The sequence below is a fragment of the Abramis brama genome, assembly GCF_963993115.1.
Source record: "Abramis brama genome assembly, chromosome: 17".
Lineage (NCBI taxonomy): Eukaryota > Metazoa > Chordata > Actinopteri > Cypriniformes > Leuciscidae > Abramis > Abramis brama.
Genome location: NC_139979.1, coordinates 4,325,847 through 4,344,228, shown reverse-complemented (window position 1 = coordinate 4,344,228; position 18,382 = coordinate 4,325,847). Strand labels below are relative to the sequence as shown.

Sequence of the window (18,382 nt, the reverse complement as noted above, 5' to 3'; positions counted from 1 at the left end):
ATTTGGAGTAATAAAACATCAACATTCTGAGGAATATCAGTGAATTATTGATAATAATTGTCATATATTTCTTGCCAAAACATCAGTTGTATGTTTTATTGGACTCAACTGAGTTGAAGTCCTGATGAAGTGTCAATATCTTGTTTGCCAGCACTTAATAAAAAAATCCTACTGTACACAGAATCATATCAAAGAATATTATAGTCTTGAACTTGTACTTGTGTATTGTAGTGTTTAGCATTACCTTTTTTTTAGTGCACTTTCTCCTTTTATATTGGATATTTTTGTAGCCTTTCTGTAATATTTACTTTATTGGTCTTTAGCATCTTGAGTCTTGAAAATGCATGGAAAATATATGTTCAAATAAACAATGAATTTATCACATCACTAAAACAAAAACAAGTTGAAATAAACGTCTAGATTTACAGTGTTGCTGGATGTTCAAAGACATGCATTTCCATGTTTCATATCGTTTCTTTGCCATGGCATTAATATCTGCTCATTAAAGTCGACATGAAATGGCATTAGCGATACATTTTACTTTATGTATCGTGATATTTCTGAGAAAAACATTATTCAGCAGAGTCCGACTTAAATCTCAGTCTGTTTCATACGACTTCAAAAGACACATGAATCCTATTAATGATTTATAAAATCATAATTTTTGCAGATTGACAGATGTGTTCACAATGAATTATTGCTATAAACAGCATGAACGTCTCATTGTGTTATGCAAGTTTGGAACGACGCACATAAATGACAGAATTATTAATCTACAGGTGCAACTTTTTCTTGCAATAACATTGAATTTGACTGGCCATCGAGTTCATGTGGAGAGAATGCTGTTAATTGGTCGAACCCCTGCAGACAAACACACACACGGGTCACACACACACGGGTCACGGTTTGTGCTCGCTTCGGCTGATCTGCTGTGGCATTTTGAGCCTGTTATTCCCATTCAATTTGAGCTTGATCAAAGCAGGTTTTGAAATTCCTGCCAGGAATGTCATGCAAACATGTTCCGGTCAATGCGGATAAAACTAGTTTTGAGTGACAGCGTTCGTCATTACTCTTTTCCATTTAGACCGAAACTGACTTCATGATAATAACTTTAATAACAATAATTAACATCATTTTAACGTTCTCCGCCCAAGCAGGAGCCAGACATGAGGAGAACATCCCGCAGTGAAGATGCAGAGGGGTCGGATGAAGAGCACAGCAAACATAAGGCATCGTTGATCCTTCACTCGTGAGAGAAACACAGAGATATGGCACAGCGCTTCAGTGATGGGACGGTCCTGCTGTAAACTCCTTTGGACAATGAGACGCTTGCGGTCCCAAGTTAAGATTCATACGAATCAGTCTCGATTACAAACAGAATCAGTTCGTTCAGCTGAATCACTTTAATAAACAGTTCATTCGTAAAAGCTCCCAGATCTCAAGACTGAGGAAGACCGTGATATTGAAGGCGAGGATAAAACGAGTCCATTTAACCGCACGTGAAGTCTGGGTCCGTCTCAAATTCACTACAAAATGCTGCAGCTGCCGCGATGCAAAATGCTGTTCGTCTTGTTTTCTAGTAAAAAATGTATAAATTATAAAGCACTCTCAGAACAAACAAACAAAAACACTTCCCTGTAATGCAGAATTGAAGATATTAAGATTTGTTTTCAAAAATATATTTTAAATTACATTGATTTTTGTCTTGTTTTTTTCTTGTTTCAATCATTTTTTTTTGCTTAACAGAAGAAAAACTGCTAACGGGATAAGAAAAATTAATTTAGCATAAAATATATTCGCTGAGAACAAAACTTGTTGCAATAAGGTTCGGTTTGTTTGCATCAAACTAAAAATGAACAATATTGTACTGCATTTAATACAGATAATAAGAAAATAATATTAAATGGTGATTCATGTTTAATTTATAACACGTTCAGAAATGAATGCTATAAACTTGTTCACTGTTAGTTCATGCTAGCAACTGCATCAGCCAATGCTAACATACAGAACCTTAAAACATTTCTTGTAAAACTTTACACTAAGGTTTAATTTGATTAGTTAATATATTAACCAACATGAACTAACAGTGAGCAATATTTTGTCAATTGTTCACAAATAACTTTGGATTTTAAAAATGCATTAAATGTTGAAATTAAGATTAATAATTTAATAATAAGATAGATAGATTAATAGTAAGTGTTCGTTGTAGTTAACTAATGTTAACAAATCAAACCTTATTGTGAAGTGTTACCAATGTATCTTATTGTGCACGTATCTTTATTAGAAAACAAGACAATGATTTCGGTGTGACGGCAGATGCGATATAAACGCGTTTGGTTTTCCACAAACAGTCCGAGAGCTGCGACTTGTGAGCGCCGGTGGAATATCGGCAGGCGTGTGCGATTAGACACGGGCGTCTATGAAAACACGCCGTCGGGACGTGTGAACCACGAGGACGGGGCCGACAACCTCATGGTCAAGTCTAAGGTGCTTGATTTTGCGCCTGTAAAGCTGCCTATATGTAAGATGGAATTATGGGATCTCTGTGAGATGGTCCCGGGTGATACGATCCTCGTGTGGAGAGCAGCGCGTGCGTTCGGTCCCATCCGGCCCCAGGCCTTCGTCCTCTTCCTCAGTACAGGCTCCAGGCCCGGTGAAGCTGAGAGTAAGACAGGACTGAGGATGAGGAGGAGGAGGATGAAGACTCGATGGGACCAAGCTGCTTCCCACACACGCAGGTTCAGTCCATCTTCTCCTTCTGCACCAGTTTGGGCGCGTCCACAAAGTCCCGGCCGTTGAAGAGGATCACGCCGCCGGTCACGACGCTCGCCAAACCCCAGAACAACACGTACGCCAGAGTCTCCGTCCAGGTGTCGCCTGGGTAACAGAAGGAGAATGAGCAACCGTTCACACAGGCACTGATATTAATTCAAATAGTACAATATCACTATTAAAACAAGACACTAAGGGTGATTGGAGTAAAAAAAAAAGTTAACTAAAAGATATCGTCACGTTGATTAATTACAATAAGAATTGCAACAAAAAAAATGTTGCATTGAAAGTTTTCTGAAAAGTTGTGTTGAAATATGCAAATTAGGCATTATCTAATTAAATATGCACATATTTGCATATATTTCCAGAACAGAAATCTTAATCACAAATAATTCACAATTTTGTTGACATAAAGGTTTTTACAGAGGGGATTCTGGATTTCTCATAAATCCATGTCACCATGTTATTTATTAGGAATAAAATGTATATCAGGTGAATGATATATGAATAAAACTGTAAAGTTTGGTGTGTGTAAAGCTGCTGAAGTGGAGATTTCTGACTCGGTGCAGGAGAAAAACTCACCGATAAGTATATCAAAGATATGTATTGTCATTGAAATCTACAGATGGAAAGTGCAATAAAATAAACACTTAAATTCCCTTTCCATTATTCTGAAAGACGACGTGTTTTGGAAGCAAAATAGTCCAAAATCTCAAAATTTACCAGTGCATGAAAAAAAACATGGTTTTGACTGTAGTGTCTTGCCTTAATATTAATGCTAATATTGATATTAATATTATCATTAATATTAACATTAATGTTAATCAGTGTCTTACCAGCCATAAGGAGACATATGATGCACATTGAGAAAGCAACCACCATGATGATCGGCAGCTGAAAGTGAGGGGGAAAAAATGTTAGCACTGATTGTAATCATTTTTAGTCTTTTGACAATATTAATCTCAAGCTCCATATCAATGCCAAAAATAATACTGATTCAGAAAGTTTAAATTCGAGAAGAAATGGAAGTAGCGACATATTTTTTTTCCATATTGTGATGTACATTATAGTGTAATGGATTATTGAAAAAAAATGTAGGTCGGGTCTTGATTGGATGTTGAGATGTGGGCGTGACACTCAAAAATGGAGTCTCAGTGGACTGTAAAAAAGGGGCGGGGTTTAATGATCTTGCATACAATTCTGTTATATTCTGCTGCTGAAAACAAATAAAGAGACCTAAAGACAAGCAGGACAAAGGCCAAATGTAGTTAAGTTTCCTCTGGGTTCAGAGCTTCTTACCGTGAGGAACTTCCAGTCTTTGGGCTCATGTAGAGGAGTGTTTATATCTGCCTCTTCCACAGCATAGTTCCCCAAGAACAGGTCAATGGAGTCCTGGAGAAAAATATATATATTATTTACAGCATGAATTCTTGCAATCTACAGATCAGTGTAAAATTAATAGGATTCATGAGTGTTTTGAAGTCATATGATGCTTTGTTCGAGAAAAAGACTGAAATCTACAGACACAGCAAAGAAATTAAACACAACACGTCTTTTTTGCATTTGCTACTGATTTACACCAGACAAGGGTTTTCCAAGCTGAGAAGATTCATGAGATGATACAAATGTATTATTAATTTTTATATAATTAATAATATAAATTATAAATTAATTAAATCATAAAAACGTAAAATAAAAAAAATAAGCAAATGAAAAATAATGAAAATAAAACAATTACAAAAAATTCATTACATCATAAAAATGCATTGTATATAATAATAATTAATTCTTTTAAAATGAAAACAATCAATATTTAAATTGAAATAAATGTTTTTAAAACAGTTAAATTATTTAAGCATTAGTATTTTAATAATAATAATACTAATACTAATAATAATAATAATAATATGCATTATAATATTTCTTGTCAAAGGGGTTTGGAACACTTTCCATGCCAGTGTATTTTTTTTATATATACAAAAGTTGGCTGTCAGTGCCAGTGTTTTTCTAAATATCTTTTTCTTTGACAAAAACGTTATTTTCCCAGTTTTGTTCAAAGACTTTGTCTGGATGGGATTGAGAACGATGATCAAAACACAGATGGAGCAGATTGAGTCCATCAACACCCCTAAAGCTTCAGTCTATACTCTTCCTGGCTCGACATTTCATTCGCTAACGTTAGGCTGTTTTGATTTAAATACTGTTGGATTTTTGATGATCACGTTAGCTTCCATCAGCGTAAGCGAAGCTTCTATTACTTGTTTTTGTTGCTTCTTCACTTGTGTTTTGATCCAGAGATTCTGTACTCTTTCAGAAGGGTGTGTATTACCGTATAACAGTGAAAACATGGATTGCTGGGAAAACTTGTTAACAGCGGGGAAGCGTTGTGTCATAAATGAAGAAAAATCTTGTCAATGGCGGGGAGCTAACAGTTTCCACTGAATCCATAAACTATACATTTTTAAAATGTTAAAATACTATTTAAAATGTGTTTAAGACAAATTAAGGAACAATGGTTTGTCCATGTGAGGCTCACCTGTCTGAACCCATCCGAGAAGTTGTTCTTGTAGTATCTGATCATGGAGTTCCACCCGTCCATCAGCAAACCCCACTGGGTTCTCTTTCCCGTCCTGAGGACACAGAGAACCAATCATCTTCTACAATCCATCTAAACCATTTACTCTCAGACACAAGCAGAGCAGAAGACGGTCCTTCTTACCGTGTGAAATCAGTCTTCAGGGCTCCTGTGCCGGCGTACTGTTTGGCACACGCATTGGCGTTATCCGCCCATGCTGCAGGGAATAAAAACAAAGAAAGCAAGAAGAGAAAGGGTATGAATGAGACCGTCTCACATAGCCAGAATATTGAATATCAGCATTAAGTTTTGCTTACCATTCTTGTATATTTTTTCAAAATCCGCCTGGTCTTCAATCCGCTGCCCCACATGTAAAACTCCCATCCTCTACATATAAACAAGACATAAAATATGAGGAAACCTCACAGCTAACAGACAGGAACTAAAAGCTTTACCGGATAGATCTAGGAACTAGCCATCAGGGTGGATCCCCTAGGAACGTTTTCTGGTTGCATTCGCATCGCCGATGATTTTGTCAGCTCATATAAGACACTACACTCATTTCAAACAGTCTCCGTAAAGTCTGTCTTCTGGCAAAACGGACCGCAAATAATGACTCATCTTTTGACGTAGGTCTGGGCAATATAGCTAAAATTTCCCTACATACTTCCATAACTTGGTGATATTCGCTATATTTATAATCGTGACATCACACACCCTTAATTTAATGTGAATTTTGGTCTAATGACAGTCCCATGGAGGATAATAAGTAGTCTCATCACACACACCTCTAACTGTGACTGCAGCGAGCGGCGGGCCAGCAGACTCTGGATGACGTTGGTTCGATCCAGACAGTCCATGCAATTGCTTCGGAACGTCCCGTCCTGCTGCTTTTGGACTGATCCGTCTGAATCCACCAGGAAGTAGCTGTTGAAAAAATAAACAAATAAGAGCATTCAAATTATGCCCAGGAGCATTAGATGATAACAGATAAAACTCTTTTTGCATGCAAACACATACCCAAACTCATCCTGCATTTCCGCCACCGTGTCCACCAGGATCTGCAGGCGATGCCACCTCATACGGCTGCACTCCATGTGAAAGTCAAACGCGATGTACCTGCAGATGAACACAGTCTGAGTTCGGCATTTGTGGATCTGTATCAGTGCTTTATGAGATTTTCTTATCGACTCACTTGATCATGCCGTTGCCCAGACTGTCCACCATCTTTGCAAAGGCCTGTTCCAGCGGCTTTTCTGAGCCTTTCTGATTTACCTGGAGAATAAAAAGAAATTTTAATGAGATATTTCCAGCCTGGGAGCGACACCTCAGTGTAAACGGAGCAAATACAGGCAACGTACCAGGTTCAGAATCACTTGTTTGCCGTACGTGATGATCTGAGAGTCGAAGTGTCTCTGGAAACCATCCAGCTGTGAGAAAAGAAGAGAAGAGAAGAGAAGAGAAGAGAAGAGAAGAGAAGAGAAGAGAAGAGAAGAGAAGAGAAGAGAAGAGAAGAGAAGAGAAGAGAAGAGAAGAGAAGAGAAGAGAAGAGAAGAGAAGAGAAGAGAAGAGAAGAGAAGAGAAGAGAAGAGAAGAGAAGAGAAGAGGTACACAAATGGAGACACACAATAATGGCAGACTGATTAATATACACAATTTAAAATGATTAATCTACTTATAAATACTTTTATCTGTCTGTCTTTCTTTCTTTCTTTCTTTCTTTCTATAAATAATAAACAAGTTTTCGGTTTGAAAACAAATTTAGTTGTTTTTTTAATCTAAAGTTTAAAAGAGAACTTTATAATTGATTAAAAAAAGTTTTAAATAAACAATGAGATCAACCCATCTCAATATCTTAAGGGCTTTTATTATTATTTAATATATATTATATAATATAATATTATTTGTTTTGACTCAAATAAAACAAAGAAAGAAAAATAAAGAAAGCATCTCACGTGATTGATGCTTTTGCTGATCTGTGGTTTTGGTTTGTACTTGAGGTTCGGTCTCTGGGACCAGTAGAACGGGATGGAGCCTCGAGTCTGTGGACAAAGATTACAGAGATTTACTGGATTATTCGTTCATTCATTAAAACATATCAAAAGAAAGCACAACTTTGTCTTATAAGAAATGTTGGGATTCTTGCTCATTAAATGACATTGAAAACTAGCAACCAGCATTCAGATTGGAGACAAATTCAAGAAAAATAAAACAAGAGCAGAGCAACATTCCGGTAAGTTTCCTCTCCCGACTGTGGGAAAAGGAAACATGAGGGTCTAAATCTGTAAGTATCGTGACATTAAACGGCTGCATGGATTCACAGATCAAAAACAAGCACATATTTATTTGATATCTGTGGTTCATGATTCATCAAACCACTGTGACATTCATCTCTGCTGCCCACAGATGCTGTTTGTCTTTGTACCCTTGAGAATCGAGCCAACGGACAGACATTTAGCAGAGATACCAAGCTTCATTCAATTTTAAATAAAACCGTTTAATTTGACATGTAGATTCACTCCAACATTAAGAGCTCAAAAAAATTCCTCCAGACTATCCACTGAAACTACACTGGGGTGCGTTTCCCAAAAGCATCGTTAGCCAACTATGGTCGCAAGTTCCGTCGTTACCAGCATAGTTCAACGAGTCAGTAGCCGCGTTTCCATTACCCTTCAAATTGCTCAAATTGAAATTGCGAATTGTATATACGCCCAATGGAAACACGTCAATTTCGCAAAAACTCATAAAATCAAAAAAAAAAAGTTTTTACGCTCGCATGAGGTGGTTTTTCAGGCAGTTCGAAAAAGGAATATTTCGCAAAACTGCAATGGAAACAGTTTTTGAGCATTAACAGGTCACCTGACTTAGAAGGCGCGGTGTGTTTGGACAGAATATGAGACAGAGTTCTTTATTAAATTCATAAAAGACAAAAGAATTACAGAAATACTGGATTCTAAACCTCATAGAGGTGCCACAATCAAGACCTCGAAGCAGAAATGAGTGAGAAACACCCAGAAACACCTCATATGTGCCGCTCACAGTATAAGGGTCTTTCCTTGCCATTAATGCTTGGATAACACGCCTACGTTTCCTTCCAGTAATAATAATAATGTCTAGTGCGGTGGCTGTGATAAACCTACCAAGGTCCGTTGCCATGATTTTTGGAATGAAAAATTACGTTTTAGTCGCATAACATCGGTTAATGGAAACGGCGTCATTTCGCAATAGTTTTTTATCGATATTTAGAAGAAAAAAAGAAAGAAAAAAAAAGTCGCAAAAGTTTTGCGCAAATCTGTAATGGAAGCGCGTCTAGTGTTTCCCGAAACCATAGTTCTAACGAACATTCGCAAACAGCATCGCAAAGTTGTGTGGTTGGAACGACAGCTCTCGAGCTGTGGTTTCAATCATAGTTTCCTGTTTGCATGACATGTGGACTTAATAAATCCTTGTCGTGAGCAAAATAAGCAAGCTGACATTCAGCACAACCTGTGTCTTTTATTTAGAATACATACAAATGTGATTTACATCTTTTAGTTTGTCAAGAGATTTAAAGCGTTGTTTTGAGTGCGCATGTGCGAACGTGCTCTACTACATAAGAACGAGCCTATGATTGAATCTGGAAATAAAGCAAAATAACTGAGAAAAATGAGAAATAGTCCTCAGATGCCATGTCCGTAATTTATAGCAAAACGTCTAGTATTAATTCAATCTCAAACAGATACATTAAAATAAGTTATTACTCCAACAGGAGCGTGACATCATTAAACAACGTGGTTGAACGACCAATTTGTGACAGTATGGTTTTGGGAAACAGTCGTGTATAGCTAGTTGATTTCTTCAACGATGCATCGTACTATGGTAGTTAACCAGCGAGTTACGTCGTTGTACGGGAAACGCACCCCTGGATGATTCCTCAATAAATGGATTAGCATAACAGCATGAAAACTGATATTTGGATGCTTACATTTCAGAGGCTTACCTGAACAAATGATGCTTTTCCTCCATTATACTGAACAATCTGTTCCGTCTCAACAAAGTTGGCCGCGTGACCCTCAGAGTCGATACCTGGAAGAGGAAGAGAAGAGCATTTAGTAGCATATAAATCAAAAACAGCCACCGTCTCAAACCGCACAAGCGTACCTCTGACGTAATAGCGGACACCAGCGCGGAAGCAGCTCCTCCTGGAAACGATGATCCAGTCAAAGATTTTGCCGTTGATGCAGCACGACTTCATAGTGATGACTGTGAGCGGAGATTAAGGACTATATATCTGTCTGAGAGCGTATGGACAGTGACATATGAAGACATTATAAGCACTGCACAGTGTTATTCATACATGCAAGACATTTAAGGCCCAAAATAAACTCTGAAAGTGAACACAGACACTTCTATTTCACACACTTATGTGGAATGAAATGTGTCAGAGATGACAAATGTTTGTCTGGTTAAAGGATACAGCCGTGAACAACCGGGTAGACGAATTTGTGTAGCTGTAAGAGAAAACACAACGTCAAAAAGAACCAGGGAACATAATTCATTCTTTAGATAAAGATTTTTGGTAATGCTTTATTTTACAGTGTCCTTGTTACATATGTTACATGTACTTACCATAGTAATAACAGTAAATTATGCATAATTACATGCAACTAACCCTCAACCAAATCCTAATCCTACTCTAACTCTATAGTAAGTACATGTAGTTGCTTAATATTACTCAGTACTTAAATATATAATTACACTGTAACAATAACACCTTAAAATAAAGTGTAACCAGATTTTTCTACATATAATCAGGCCCAGAGACATGTGGTGCTCTACACAATGTCTAAATGAGTTCCTCTTAAAATAGTAGCTCGACCTAAAACAATCTTGCGTTTACCTCAGGCTGTGCCATGAATTCTCTGAGAAGGTGACCGTTCCACACGAATCTCTGATCCGCCTGTATAAAACAATTTTAAGAGGCTATAATAACAGTTTCATCTGTCATACCTCATGAAAGCACAAGAAAAACATGAAATAAAAACAGTAACACTTTACAATAAGGTTCCATTTGTTAACATTAGTTAACATGAACTAACAATGAAATGAAAGGTTAATTTTAACATTAACAACTAATACATAATTAAAAATCAAAAGTTGTATCTGTTAATAATATTTAATGGAACTGAGCTAACATGAACAATAATCAGTTGTATTTTTATTTTTATTTTGCTGTAACAAATGTATTGCTCATATTTATTGTTAGTTAATGCATTATCCTACGTTAACTAATTGAACCTTATTGAAAAGTGTTACCATAAACACATCATGATAAGACTGCTTTAAGCAATGAGCATTACAGAACTGTGATGTTGCATGATAGATATGTTCATAACTTAACAGGGGCTTCATAGAGACAGGAACTAAACTGACAGACTGGGAAGAGAGGTTCTGCAACAATATAAAATATGTGACCCTGGATCACAAAACCAGTCACGAGTCACACGGGTATATTTGTGGCAATAGCCAACAATACATTGTATGGGTCAAAATTATAGATTTTTCTTTTATGCCAAAAATCATTAGAATATTAAGTAAAGATCAGGTTCCATGAATATATTTTGTAAATTTCCTACCATACATTTTTGTGAGTGAATGCAGCACAATCGCAAACATAAATGGACAACTTTAAAGGAGATTTTCTCAATATTTTGATTTTTTTGCACCCTCAGATTCCAGATGTTCAAATAGTTGTATCTCGGCCAAATATTGTCCTATCCTAACAAACAATACATCAATGGAAAGCTTATTTATTCAGTTTTTCAGTTGATGTATGAATCTTAATTTCAAAAAAGTGACCCATGTGACTGGTTTTGTGGTCCAGGGTCACATATGAGAAAAATTATGTTTATTGAACTTTTAGAAGCATGAAAACCTATTGTAGTAGACCCCAAAAACAAAATCAAAAAAGGTTCCCTTTAAAATGAATTGCTTGTTGTATTCCTCATTTGTATGCCACCTTAGATTAAAGTGTCTGCTAAACGCATGTAAACGCTGGAACTGAGCATCTCTCTCACCCGCTCCAGCAAGGTCATCTCCTGAAACTCTGGGCTGGTGTTGGCCAGGCGCTGTAGCGTGTGCGTCAGGTCATAGTCCGTGGCAAAGTAGAAACCGTCTGTATTCAGGACGCTGTTGATCATCGACAGGAAGGCTTTGTCGTCTTGCATCTGGAAGATCCATAGAAACATTATTAGTTTCGATAAGACAACGTTTCTAAGTTAGGCTGCATTTAGGGAATGTTTTGAGAAAGCAGCCCAACTTACTTGAATAATGTTTTTATTTCTGCTGACTAAAAAGTGTGCACACATAAAGGCCCCTCAGTAATAAATTGAGTTATTTTTCACTGCTTATTGCGCTTAAACAGTCAAAAACACACAAAATAATGTCAAAATGCCGGTCTTGGTGACTATTCATGTAAACACAGTCAGTTATGTTTTAAATGAATATAAACAGTTGAGAAAGAAATCGCATGTGTAACAGAATAATGGATCAGTGCATCAGGTCTTAAAGTGACAGCAGCCTAATAGTCCTGCTGCCAAATTACGAGATATTATTAAAAAAATATCTATATAGCAGTTTTTCTCCATGGTATCAATGTCAAAATTGTGGCCAGTGAAAATACTGAATGGCAAGTAACTTTGGAAAACCACTAGTGGCTGGTGAGCAAAAAAGGTAATGTCAAGCCCTGCTAATAGTAGTCAATGAACATGTTAAGAGTGCAACTTTTACAAGTGTGACTTCTTCAAAAAAAATTCAATGTCACATTGTTTCTCTAGTGAATTTTGGTTGATTTATTTGACACACTAAACTATAAAAGGGTGATTCTCACAAAAACTGTCGAAAGCATGGGCACACATTGCCCTAAAATCATTCAAATATTATTTTGCCTGTTTAAAGAACACATTATGCATTATATTATTATAATATCTTTTTTATTTATTTATTATTGTTGGGGAAAAATGTGACCTGGATAACTTTTCTTGAGAAAAGGCAGCAAAAGTATACACGCTCCAAATTTAAAGCAAAACAAAAATATCTCGGCTATAAATACATTTTGAAGAATTCAATGGTTCAAGATCATGGTTTGGTTCTGTTTAAATAAAGAGATGCTCAAAAGTCCCATAAATATTGTGGGCAAAAATCCAGTCAAAATAATAACTTCCCTGCGGTGACACCAGTGACGCACATGATGGAAGAGAATTCTACGCATGCTTATGGAAAACGACCCAACCTGATTATCAGTCAGATGCAGAACAGTCTTCTTGTATGAAATGATGTCAAAGTCAGCCGCTTTCCAGACCGCGTGGCCAAACAGGTCACCCACTTTCTTCTTCTTTGTAATGACGATGAGATACATGCCTGAAAAAAACAGAGAGAGCAGGGCTCAGCATCATTCAGAATGAGAGTTCAGAATGCATTTTAAGGTGCAATAAAGTCTCATTTCTTCACATTAGTACATGCATTAGCTAACATTAACGAACAATGAGCAATATATTTTAAAGGGGTCATCGGATGCAAAATTCACTTTTATATGGTGTTTACATGTAAATGTGTCTGGTGGACACAAACACCATACAATGAAAAAAATCCATTCACTCCCTTTTTTTTAATCCTCAAAAAGCCTAAACACTCTCAATAAGGGGTGAGCAGTTGCTCATTATCATTTAAAGAGACATGCACCGAAACGGGTCGCTGTGAACAGAGCAAAAAGGGTGTTGTTTTACACAACCATTGAGGAATTTTAACCAAAGTATGTTACAAACCTTACATTAAGACCCTAAAGAATCATACTACCTTGTGGAAAATGAGCATCCGATGACCCCTTTAAAGCAGTTAATAATCTAAGGCTACGTTCACACTGCAGGCTGAAACGACCCAATTCCGATTTTTTTGCCCCTATGCGACCTGTATCTGATCTTTTCATGACAGTCTGAACGACACAGATCCGATCTTTTCAAATGCGACCCAGGCCACTTGGGTATGTGGTCCCAAATCCGATACATATCCGATCTTTTGAAATGCGACTTCAGTCTGAACGGCCAGGTCGCATGTATCCGACCCGCACGTCATTGATACGCGAAAAACGTCATAATTCTGCGTTGAAGTAGTCGTCGGTTTGAAAACGGACTGCATATTCGTCGAGCTGAGGTAAATCTGCCGAACGGGTCGACCTCGACGAGCCCGTTAATTAAATAAATAAATAAAAGCCCACGGCCACCATCATTATATATGACTAACGTTATGTTAACTTATTTGTGCTGATATTAGATAGGTCAGCGGCTGCTGTCTGGCTCTTGTGTAACGGTCGCTGCGCGCACTCGTGTGTGTGTGTGTGTGTGTGTGTGAGAATCACAGTTAGTTGAAGTTTAGCTACTTCCGCAAACAACAAGTGACGTCGTTGACCGTTGAGTACTCTTCTGCGCATGCGGGTCACTTCTGGGTCATTTCACGTTCACACAGGAGATCACAAAAGGTCGCATTTAATTGGAAATGTGAACGGCCTTGCAAAAAAATCGATTTTTTTCAAAAAATCGGAATTGAGCATTAAGCTCTGCAGTGTGAACGCAGCCTAATTGTTCATTGTTTGTTCATGTTAGTTTACAGTGCATTAACTAATGTTAACAGATTCAACTGATGTTTTATTAAATGTGGAATTTAAAGGGATAGTTCACCCTAAAATTAAAATTAAGTCATAAATTACTCACCCTGTTTTTGCTCTAATGCCGTTTGCCCTTCTTTCTTTTTTTATGGACCGAAAAAGGAGAATTTTTATAAAATGTCCCGCTCACACTTGTCCATACAATGGCAGTGAACAGCGACCAGCATCAAGCTTTTTAAAAAAGATGCAGAAGTATCACAGAATGCTCCCGTGCCGTATATTACAAGTGTTCTGGGGTGTACGATATAAAATTGAATGGATTTTACAAAAATCCTGACCTTGGCCATTGGTCTGTGCACAGCTACATGACGTGTTCGTAAAACTATTAGCGCAGCAGTTCACTCTGTCTCACCCAGAAAAAGCACACAATGTGAGAAATCAAGATGAACAAAAACACAACGCGAAACAACGCCTAGAAGAATCAGTGTATTTTCTTCACAGAGTTAAATATCTCCGGACCAGAACTCCGTTTGTCTGATGACAGTCAGAATGACAGTTGACAGATGTGAACGCGATAACTTCTTGTTATGACGAATATATTCACCTCTGAGAAGAAGGTATGCGTGTTTCTTAATCCTGATTTTGTGTGCTTTTTCTGGGCGAGACGGAGTGAACTACAGCGCTAACAGAGTCAAACGAACATGCACGTTGTGCAGCCGTGCACAGAAGACCAACGGCCGAGGTCAAGATTTTCATTAAATATTACATTCAATTTCATATCGTACACCCCAGAACACTTGGAATATACGGCATGTGTCGTATGGGATCATTCTGTGATACTTCTGCATCAGTCTGTGACACCAGCTGGTCGCTATTCGCCGCCATTATATGGACGAGCGCGAGCAGAACATTTTTTAAAAATTCTCCTTTGGTGTCCATAAAAGAAAGAAGGGCAAACGGCGTTAGAGCAACAACAGGGTGAGTAATTTATGACTCACAATTCATTTTCAGACATCGTACCTGCCACCAGCCGTATGGTTCCCATGATGCCACATATTGGTCGTGTCACCGCTGAAGGAGGGACGTCCTTCCTCACTGAAAGAGAGACATCATTTTAAGCTTATCTGTCAGTATCTGTCCTGTTTTTTTATTTATTATATTATAGGAAAAATATAATATATATTTTAAATATATTATTAAATTGATTGGAGTGTGTAGCTTTTCATTTCTTAAACAAGCATGTACAAAGATACATCATGGCCATATTCCAGGATGACAATGTCAAGATGCATTGACCTCAAATTGATAATTGAGAAATTATGTGATGTTATTTCCATCAAGACATGCATCAATGCAAGAGACTGTGTAAAGTCTCCTCCAGCACATCCCAAACACTTTAAATTTAATTTAAGGTCTGGACAGGAGCCAATTCATGAGTGAAAATGATTCTTCATGCTCCTCACAACCATTCTTACACACTTTAAGCCTGATGAATCTTGACATTGTCATCCTGGAATATGGCCATGATGTGTCTTCCTACAAGGTTGTTTAAGAAATGAAAAGCTCCATCAATTAGGGTTAGAAGAACCGTTGCCAAACATATGCTAGAAAATAATAATCACTGCAATAATGATCCAATCATAGACTCTTAAGCATTTGCCTTTTTAAATCCAAGCAGCAACTTTTCTTTTGGCCAGGCAGTGTATATAATAATGATAATTATTATTTTTAATAATCAAAATATATAATTTTAATATCATTTAAAATGTTAAATAATGAGATATATTTTTCAAAATGATATATTATTTTGATAATACTACACTGAGTATTTATCAGAAATGTTAGATATTTAACTGTGAACCATTGACAACCCCATTACGATCTACCTCTAATCATTTACCAAATATGACTTTTCATTTGCATCCTAATTTGGGTTTAACTAAGGAATGACTCGAGAAACACATGATTCATTCAAATGCTTCTGTGACCTCAAAGGAGCTTTCATCTCAAGCATTTATGCAATAAGCACCCTCATAAAATGAGGTAAGTTACTTTTCAGTGTGTACAGATACAGACGGTGTCTGTCCTTTCATCAATTCTACGCTGCAGGAGAAATATTTGCGTTTGAGTTGCGTTTCAAGCGTCCAGTTCTCTTTTGTACCTGTAAGGGTCATTTCTGTGGACACCCTGTCAATGGCGAGGACGTCTCCAACACCATCATCACAGGCTTCGATGTAGAACTTCTCAGGGGTCGTGTGCCTGTGAAAGGAGAGGAGACGAGTGAAGATTATCTGTAGTTAATGTAGTAAAATCCAGTTTAAGGTGAGGGCATAACACTCACATTCATTTCATTAATATGCGCCACTGAAATCATCAATCAGATCATATTCTACATATATATATATATATATATATATATATATATATATATATATATATATATATATATATATATATATACACATTACTATTTTTAATGTTTTTGAAAGAAGTCTCTTATGCTCATCAAGCCTGCAGTTAAAAAAAAAAAACAAAAAAAAAAAACAGTAATATTATGAAATATTATTACAATTTAAAATAATGGTTCTCTTTTTTAATATATTTTAAAATGTAATTTATTTTTGTGATGCAAAGCTGAATTTTCATCAGCAAGTACTCCAGTCTTTGGTGTTTTATGATCCTTCAGAAATCATTCTAATATGATGATTTGATACTCAGTTATTATCAATGATGGAAACAGTTGTGCTGTTTAATATATTTTTTTGGAATACTTTTTTCAGGATTCATTGATGAGTAAAACGTTAACAGCATTTATTCATAAAAACAGCATTTATTCAAAATAAAAACATTTCTAACAATATAAATCGTTACCATCACCTTTTATCAATTTAACGCATCCTTGTTGAATTAAAGTACTAATTTCTTTTTTTTTAAATAGTTATTGTTCCCAAACTTTTGAATGGTAGTGTATATTGTTACAAAAGATTTCTATTCTAAATAAATGCAGTTCTTTTTAACTTTTTATTCATCAAATAATCCTGAAAAAAGTATCTCAGGTTATAAAAAAAAAATTAAGCAGCACAACTGTTTCCAACATTGATCATAAATCAGCATATTAGAATGATTTCTGAAGGATCATAAGACACCAAAGACTGGAGAAAATGTTTTTGCTGATGAAAATTCAGCTTTGCATCACAAAAATAAATTACATTTTAAAGTATATTAAAAAAAGAGAACCATTATTTTAAATTGTAATAATATTTCATAATATTACTGTTTTTTTTGTTTTGTTTTGTTTTAACTGCAGGCTTGATGAGCATAAGAGACTTCTTTCAAAAACATTAAAAATAGTAATGTTTCCAAACTTTTGACTGGTACTGTATATATACACATAAAATATATATATATATATATATATATATATATTTCAAATTATGCTGATTGGAGTTGGACTTATTTCTTGATATGGTTTATATTTTCATTTCTGTAAGATGTTGGCATCTGCATCATCATCAACACCAGCAATGTCAACAACAGCAACAAAATGAGGAAGCTGAATTGCAAAGAGGTTCAAGCAATCTACTGCTGACCATCAATAAAACAATTTTAGTTTGATTTTTGATGTGAACTGACTGGAATCTGATCACCATGATTGATGACCAGCAGCACCAGCTGTGTATCAGAACATCACGAGCTATCAACATACTAACATTTTGGGGAATAATAGTGCCTTTACGTGCTGTCTAGACAAGCACTTCAATAGAATGCTGCCCAAAAATGTTGTCTAGGTAGGCAGCTCACTTAGGTTTTGAGTCACAGCCTGTAGTTCACTGAACATGCAAGTCACTGCTGTTTCCTTAGACTATTTATAGACTTCACCAGATCAAAGATGACCAATGATCTCTCTTCGATTAATCTAATCGATAATCAGTTATCAATCAGAGTATCAGAGTATCAGAGTAGTGAATTTATACTCACAGATTAAAGGTGTTGTAGGTGGACGCCATTTTTCCATCAATTCGTTCCTGACCTTCGTGACGTGTCAATAGCAGCGGGAATCTAGCGACAGTCAGCGAACATCAACAGGAAATGAACTCTGGAGGACAGATAAAAGTCCCATTTTGTAATAAAAGTCTCAATTAGGTGAAACTCGAAAAAATTGAATATCGTGTAAAAGTTCATTTATTTCAGTAATTCAACTTAAAAGGTGAAACTAATATATTATAGACTCATTACATGCAAAGTGAGAAATTTCAAGCCTGCATTTGTTATAATTTTGATGATTATGGCTTACAGCTTATGAAAATTTTCAAAATTTCTGAGATTTTGAATTTGGTGTTTTCATAAGCTGTAAACCATAATCATCCCAATTATAACAAATAAAGGCTTGAAATATC

At 36.3% G+C, this 18,382-nt stretch overlaps 1 protein-coding gene across 1 annotated transcript; it reads right to left on the bottom strand.

Moving 5' to 3' along the window:
* Positions 1-358: 358 nt before the first annotated feature.
* On the bottom strand, positions 359-18,077 carry sacm1lb (SAC1 like phosphatidylinositide phosphatase b). Its single transcript, XM_084088622.1, has 20 exons — positions 17,964-18,077; positions 16,147-16,244; positions 15,006-15,080; positions 12,618-12,745; positions 11,404-11,553; positions 10,227-10,286; positions 9,804-9,837; positions 9,488-9,589; positions 9,327-9,412; positions 7,303-7,389; positions 6,709-6,777; positions 6,543-6,622; positions 6,368-6,466; positions 6,136-6,274; positions 5,665-5,734; positions 5,492-5,564; positions 5,309-5,402; positions 4,072-4,164; positions 3,609-3,666; positions 359-2,877 (listed from the first exon to the last, which is right to left on the bottom strand). The coding sequence occupies exons 1-20, from the start codon at positions 17,990-17,992 to the stop codon at positions 2,741-2,743; spliced, it is 1,761 nt and encodes a 586-aa protein (XP_083944748.1). The 5' UTR covers positions 17,993-18,077; the 3' UTR covers positions 359-2,740.
* Between the last annotated feature and the right edge of the window lie 305 nt (positions 18,078-18,382).

Excerpts from the sequence above, each read along its gene's own strand:
- sacm1lb (XM_084088622.1), bottom strand. The coding sequence starts at position 17,992 with ATGGCGTCCACCTACAACACCTTTAATCT. Across the intron at positions 6,778-7,302 it reads TCAGCAAAAGCATCAATCAC|CTGGATGGTTTCCAGAGACA; the intron begins GTGAGATGCTTT and ends CTTTTCTCACAG. Across the intron at positions 3,667-4,071 it reads AAGACTGGAAGTTCCTCACG|CTGCCGATCATCATGGTGGT; the intron begins GTAAGAAGCTCT and ends CCTCACTTTCAG.